The sequence below is a fragment of the Acinonyx jubatus genome, chromosome C1 (assembly GCF_027475565.1).
Source record: "Acinonyx jubatus isolate Ajub_Pintada_27869175 chromosome C1, VMU_Ajub_asm_v1.0, whole genome shotgun sequence".
In the NCBI taxonomy this organism is placed as follows: domain Eukaryota; kingdom Metazoa; phylum Chordata; class Mammalia; order Carnivora; family Felidae; genus Acinonyx; species Acinonyx jubatus.
Genome location: NC_069381.1, coordinates 74027519 through 74035145, shown reverse-complemented (window position 1 = coordinate 74035145; position 7627 = coordinate 74027519). Strand labels below are relative to the sequence as shown.

Below are 7627 nucleotides of genomic sequence, written 5' to 3'. Positions count from 1 at the left end.
GAATAAAAGATGCTATTGATCTTACAGAGGTAGAATGCAAACTTTCCCCATTACTACCAGTGAAGTGGACAGTTCGCTCTCAGATTTTGCCCTTCCCCAGGACCAAAAACACTTGCAAGAAGGCTAATAAGCAAAGTTAGTCTTTGAGATCTTGAATATAGTAGAGCTAATACACATTTTGACGAACAGAAAGTTTCCAAAAGGAAAAAATACTTAAAACCAAAGTTACAAATTATAATCTATTTATACTTTAATTTGTGCATTTGTGGTAATTTATGACTGCAAAACACTTTTTTCTTAGAATGACATAAAGGCACATTTCATTTCAATGCATAGTGTACCATTCTAAAATATACTAATAATTTCCTTACAAAGTGCTTGAGCAGTCACTTACACATACAGTAATAGCAAAATATATTTACACTCTATAGAGTTTAAAAATTTAAAATCTGACTAAAATATATATATTTTTTAAAAACTACAGAAAATATTAGTGCTTTCTTCAGCTTAATTGTGTGAATATACCCTGCCCTCTAATTTTTTCTTAGTGATTGACTTCAATTAAAAAAAAAAAACAAACTTCTGTACACTGTGTAGTTACATAATGCTATGTCAGGTTTTAATGCTAAAAGCCTATTTTAGACATTGCTTTCTATGCATACTTGAGAACCAGGAAAGGTGAGCAGACTGTACCTCAAAAGTATTTAGTGTTTTTTTTTTTAATGTGTTAACACTGTGTAAATTAAAGCCAGACAATTAAGCTAAGATCCTCTCCTGTCCTTTAACAAGGAAATTAACTGGCATTTTAAAATAACTTTAAACAACTTATTGCTCCCTCTTTCTATAAGATTTTCCCCCAAAGAATCTTGGGTAATAATAGAATTGGAAGGAAATAAGAATTCTTGGAAAAATTGTAACTGTTCTCAGAGTATACAAAAACATGCCAGCACACCCTAGCAAGGCTGAAGTATTGATAAACTTTCTACAAATCGATGTGCTTTTATGTTTCTCATAGAATTTAAATTTGAACAATTTTTAAGACATGAGATCACTGTGATTAAATGGCTAATTCAGTATGGTTAGTTCACAACTTGTTATTCCTGAGATATGATGACCCTAACATGCTAAGCACAGAATTAAAGATGTTATTATTGAACTAAAGAAAAATAATGCAGTCATACACGAGAGGAAAAGGATGCAAAAACTAACAACAACAACAAAAAAACCAAAAAACTCCAGGCAAGTGGAAAAGTCATGGCTTGCCAAAAGACTTTCCTCTAAGAGCATTAAAAAAAGCCACAAATGGATCCTCTGAAGAGTTGTAAAAAGTATTTGATCAAATTATTTCTGAGACTTTTGAGGTACAGCTTTAGTGTTATAATAATTTTATAAAATATAGACTGTTTTATCAAAAATATTTATACATTCTGTTACAATATATTGCTTTTGCCCTCAGTAACTGCCAATATAAAATCTGGATCCAGTGGCCTAAAATGTACAAATGCACTTAACGTAAATGCTGGAGTTTGAGGTGTCTGCTTGGCCACTGTACAAAAGTGATGAAGTGGTGAAATTAAATAATAAACCTACAACATAGAATACATTACAACTTGCACATATACATGTTCACAGCATGTATACAACGATAATCCCTATGTTTTAACAGATATAGTTCCCTTCTACAGTAGATACAAGAAAAAGATAAACTGGGCTGAAAAATGTACAACGAATATCAAAAAAGGAGTAATTAGTCCACTGATTTTGGAAGAAGGTATGATTGAATATATCGAGTGTCTAGACTTTGGGAATGCATACAGGTAATACAGTATCTTGGTTCAGGCTAATCAGAAGTCCTCATTCTTAAAATTTTAAGTAAATGCTGATGTTTAGCTGTTCCTGTTTGCTTCAGCATGGTTTAATAAACAAAAAATTGTTTGGCAAGTAGCTCTGTTGGAAAGCTATGAGGCTCTGTTACATGGTTGGTAAAGATAAGGCGATAAAAATTTTCTCCTAATAAATATAGAAAATTTATAAAACATCAATTCATTTTTTTTTAAAAAAACAAGCCAAAAAATGTGCACAAACTACCACTACATTTTTTTGATATTATAGTAATTTCATTAAAAAAATAAGAGCATTTGCCTTATTCGAACAGATTTACTATGTGTGAACAGTAATAGCATCCCAAACCCTTTTTGTTCTTTTTGTAAAATAGAGCTAATTGAACTGAAATGATTAATCTTCCTTCCACTTAAGGCAGGCATAAGGCATAGTGAGGGACCGTGGAAGAGTGGTTTTTTTTTTCTTTTTTTTTTTTAAATAGACTATTGATCCAAAAGTATTCACTTGTGATAGGTTTTCATGGCCGATGTTCATTCCGCTTAAACTCCATGAAACTGTTTCCAGTGCTCAGATTTACGTTGAAAATACATTAAAAGAAGCCACTTTCAAGAAGATTTTACAATAGTACTTTTAAAGAAATCTTCATGTGTTTAAACAAAAAACTCAGAAGCTACTGGTGGCACAGAGAGCAAATGAAGGGTTGCTATTGTTAAGAGGTCTTCTTGTGAGTTAGTTTGCTTGGTTTCACAGTGTCTAGGAACTTAACACCAATCAGCAATGTAGTCAAAATCTCTGAACATTTCTTGCTCCTCTTCTGAAAGTATCCTTGGTTCTCGAGGCGGAGTCAAAATAGGTGCTTCTGAGGTAAATTCATCATCAAAATTACTAACATCTTCTCGTCCTCTAATGGTAGGTACAAATGGCGGCTTTACTTTTTTGTCCATCAGAGCACTCCAATCAATTAGCTGGATTACAAAATATAAAATGACCAGTTTAGTTTCCTACACTTAATTTCTATTTTCACAAAAAATTTTAAACTGTCACACTTACCCGGAAAAATGGGTGCTTTTTTACATCCTCTGCATCTTTCTCACCAGCTCCAAGTCGCCGCTCAGGATTTCTTCGTAATAGCTAACACAATATAAAATATAAAAGTTAAAATAAAACCAGTGACTTCGTTGATAAAGATTCTCATAGCTTGCAAAGATTTAGATGTTTTTTTTGGTATGTGTTTGTCCTAACCATGCAACATCTATGAACTAAAAAACAACTTCTAAAGTTCTAATTGGGTTCTCCCGGGAGGGTGAAGAGTTAAGTCTGGGGAGCCACCCCTGGAGCCAGAGATGTCGTGTCCCCCTCCTCTTTAATTTCCCGTTGCAAACAATAAAGGCCTTTTCTGCCGTAAAAAGAAAAAAAATAAAAATAAAAAAAAGATAAAGTTCCAACTGGGAAATGTCCTTCAATAAAAGAAATTTAACCAGTTTATAAACCATTAGCTCTTACCCTTCTCATTATTGATATGGCTTCTGTAGATAAGAACCTTGGATACCTTACTTCATCATTTACAATACTGTCAAAAACTTCCTCTTCATCATCACCAGGAAAGGGAGACTAGAAAAAAAATCTCTGAGTAAGTCAAAATGAATTTCAATACTGTAAAATCTTATCACCTATCCAAAGTACAGACAAGAACCAAGTAGTGAGGAAAACAAACAAAAAACTTACCAAAACACCAAACAAGAAAAGACTGTGAGAAGCCACAAAAGATACACAACAGATCTATTATACAGAGGATATACCATATACTCTTATTGAAATCTTCATCTTTATTTCACAGATTTTAATAACAAATTTTGTTATATTATACAATATCATTTTTTCACTTAATTTAATTCCATTCTATTTTATTTAATTCACTTTTTCATTTATCTGGCCAGACAGTCAATATTTTGAGTGCATACTAGATAGTAAAAATTATTTAGATAATCAACATTTCTCAAGAAGCTCAATCTTGTGGAAAGACAGAAAAAAATGGGTAAAGTAAATATGGTAATAAGTGTCACCATAGAGAGAGGCTCAGAGTTTGTACATCTGAGTTGTACATCTGATATGGATGTACTTTGGATTTCACAGTCAATAGCAAATTAATTAGCAAAACACAATTAGAGATCTGCAGGCATAATGACGGCACTAAGTAGCAGCTGCCAACAAAATTCAAGTCTTAGGGGTATTTCAGTTAGCAGAGTATTATTAAAATGTTGCTCATATTGACAGGAATGACCCTAAGTCATAAAAACATATTTAAATTACATTCAGTATAACAATTTGATGCACAAAATGATAACTCTCAAATATATTGAAATGTTATTATGAAATACGACTTACTATTTCAGAATTTGAGATGACTTAGATTTGGTTGCTTGTTTCCTGTAAAGTATTAATGAATAAGAGCCAAGCAGAAAGCAGTATCAATGGAAAGGGAAGAATCTTTGACTTGAGGAATCTATGAAAATGAATTTAGAACCCAACCTCCTAAAGCTGAGCTGCCAATCTTATTGCTCATATATAAGGAAATTTCACACTTTCATTTACTGAAACCTTAGTTTGTTCATTTACGCACTCAAAATGAATAAATCAAATAGATAAATGAAGTAACTACTATGTGAGATAATATTTCTTTCTGGGATTGAGATAGCAGCAAATTAGAGAAAAATTCCTTTTCACAAGAATTCTCAATCAGAATTTCAAGTGGTAATACAAAACACTTTTGTCTATTTGATCAATTTTATATTTAAAAAAATGTCACTTTATAAATCCCCAAAGAGTGACGATATACCCACATATTCATTAAGATGTTAAAGTTCCTTGTTTCTGCAAATAGATTATAAATTAACAGGATGAACAATGGAATGCTAACAAGTATGTTTTAAACAGATATAAAAAGAATTCAATAGTCTGTTCAGATGTCAAGAGTGCAACTCTAATATCTAAGTTTACTTAAAATTTCTCTGATGCTTCAATTCTCATTTGGCACCAGGAAGGGGGATCTGGTCCTTCCAGTCCTCAAAACCCATACAAACACAAATACACATTTGAAAATGCATGATATATCCAGTGAATTTTCAAATCTTTGTAATAATAGAGTAATTAGACATAAACTTCAGCCAAACCTGACTTTTATCACAGTTAAAAGTTATTGCTAAAATTTTACCAATGTTAAACTGGTAAATTTAAAACTATCAAGTACTGATGAGTTTTAAGCTTAGTTCTTTTCCCAACTACCCTCTTACAAAGGTGCTAAAGAGAAAGGAAACTGCAATAAACAATTGTGAAGGAATAGCTGGATCCACTGTCTTTTATATCCTAGTAATTAACAGGTTAATCAATTAGAAGCTCTTTTTAAAAATACAGAACAGGAGCTTCTTCATTTGCTCATTGCCAAGTTTTCCTGTCACTGTAGAAGAGGAAGCAGAATCAACTGGATCTTAATTCTGTAGTATTCTGCAATAAATTCACATTTTTCGCCTGTCAGAGCTAATATGGAGAGTCAATTTTAAGCAAGCATGTAATTTTTGGTAACCTAATTAAATCTCATACATAAACGAATACATTAAAAAAACCCAAAGCAACAAAACTATTACTTTGAAAAAAGGTGTGGGGTCGGGGGGGAAGTTCAAGTAGGTCAGAGCTTACAGAAACAACTATTATGAGTACTTCTTCTTCTTCTTCTTTTTTTTTTTTTATTATGAGTACTTCTGGCATTCTTAGAAAGCAAAGACCACTGTGGATTAGGGATAAAATACATCTTTCCATCTTAAAACACTGTATAGCAGCTTTTCTAGATAGAGGTAGAAATTTTACTAAATCACTGGTCTTAAGAATAGAAATAAGGTTAGGTGGATTCCATACCCCGAGGTAACAAAGCATAATGGTTTAGGGATAGGAAACCAGAGAGCCAGAGTTAAGAATTGCAGCTCCATCACATGAGAACTCTGTGACTTTAAGCAAGTTATTAACTTCTTTGTGTTTCCACTTATACACCTGAAAATGGGCCTAAGACTAGTACTAAGCTCATTAAAGGCTGCTGAAAAATTAAATGAGCTAATATTTATAAAGCAAATAGGATAGTGCCCGGCACATGGTAAACATTTTAATTAGCTACTTCTTTTCCTCCTTTCCTAAATATCCACTCAAATATAACATACCAAAGTGGCTGTCATTTGGATGGACTAAAATACTTTATTTATATGAAATAAGTGCCATTATATGACAATACAGGGTAAAAACTGTAGACATTTCTGACATGCAATAATTTGGTCAATCATTTATTCAGCTACTAATTTATTCATGCCTAGAATGTACAAGGAAGGTTTTTGGTACTGGGAAAACTGCAAAACAGTGAACCAAACTCATTTTTTTTTTCATCCCAAGATCATCCCAAGATCAAACTGTAAGCAGTTTTCAGTTACTTGTCTAAATATTTATCCTTTCCCAAGTCCAATTTATTTTGACCAATGCATTTATTCTGACCAATGTATAACTGACTTTTTGTTACAGGTATAGAGTACATTCTTTTCATTAGTCTTTCTGTTATTCCCTATGAAATGATCAATTATATATGACCATGTCTTAAATTCATAAAACATAAATAACTACAGCATACTGAAATATAAGGTATGATTTTCAAAGTTCTATAGATAATATAAAAACCTAAAAAACACAGTGAAGGTAATATAGAATTTCAGGCAATTACTAGTATATTATAAATGTGTATAAGTATGTGTAACTTAAGCTCCACTTATGTAGGAAACATATTAAGTCATTTCTAAATGACATATTTTGTTCTTTCCTAATTTCTCTCTCATCTATTTTATACTGCTTACCTCACCAACGAGCATCTCATATATAAGAACACCAAGGCCCCACCAGTCTACAGCCCTTGTATAGGATGTTTCTGTTAACACTTCTGGGGCAAGAAATTCAGGAGTGCCACAAAATGTGCTTGTTCTATCTCCATATCCCATTCCTGAAAAAGTAAAATTTAAGCATTTGTTAGCAAAGAAAAAAGTCTAGACCAACAGATAAAAAATTAGACGATATCCTTAGGAAGCACAATTAAAGTTCCATTTGTGCATGGTGACCAAACTTAAGATATACCAGACTTCTACAGAAAATGTTAAGGACTGGTACAGAGAAAACTGTGCAACAGTAACTCTATTATTTAATTAATGGGTAAAAATAAAGAAGTGCAATTTTCACACTTCATTTTATTTATTTTCTCTGTCATTACAAATGATGCTAAGAAGTTACAAGAAAAAAATTGATTCTGAGCTTCAATTTTTATCATCTTTTCAATTCAATCTTTAAAATATTTTATCTGGTTCATTATAAAAAATAACATTTAGTTTGGAGAATACCAAAATGCAAACCCTTGGATAAGCAAGAGTTAACCACCAAAACAACCTTGAAGAAGAAAAAACAAAACTGGAGGTATCACAATCCCAGATTTTAAGTTATACTACAAAGCTATAGTAATCAAAGCAGTATGGTACTGGCACAAAAACAGACACATATATCAATGAACAGGATAGAAAGCCCAGAAACAAACCCACAATTATACGGTCAATTATTCTTTGACAAAAGAGGCAAGAATATGCAATGGGAAAAAGTCTCTTCAACAAATGGTGTTGAGAAAATCAGACAGCTACATGCAAAAGAATGCAACTAGACCACTTTCTTATACCATACATGAAAATAAACTCAAAATGGATTAAGGACCTACATG

General features: G+C 32.2%; 1 protein-coding gene across 2 annotated transcripts in view; it reads right to left on the bottom strand.

Annotated features, from left to right (window-relative positions):
- Nucleotides 1-232: 232 nt before the first annotated feature.
- Nucleotides 233-7627, bottom strand: part of PKN2 (protein kinase N2) — a 128188-nt gene continuing 120793 nt past the window's right edge. The window contains exons 19-22 of one of the 2 annotated variants that reach the window (XM_027058676.2): nucleotides 6726-6868; nucleotides 3346-3453; nucleotides 2893-2973; nucleotides 233-2807 (exon numbers count right to left, since the gene is read on the bottom strand). In XM_027058676.2, coding sequence (XP_026914477.1) covers nucleotides 2604-2807; nucleotides 2893-2973; nucleotides 3346-3453; nucleotides 6726-6868 — 536 coding nt within the window. In that variant the 3' untranslated portion in view covers nucleotides 233-2603. The other variant, XM_027058677.2, reaches the window with a different exon arrangement.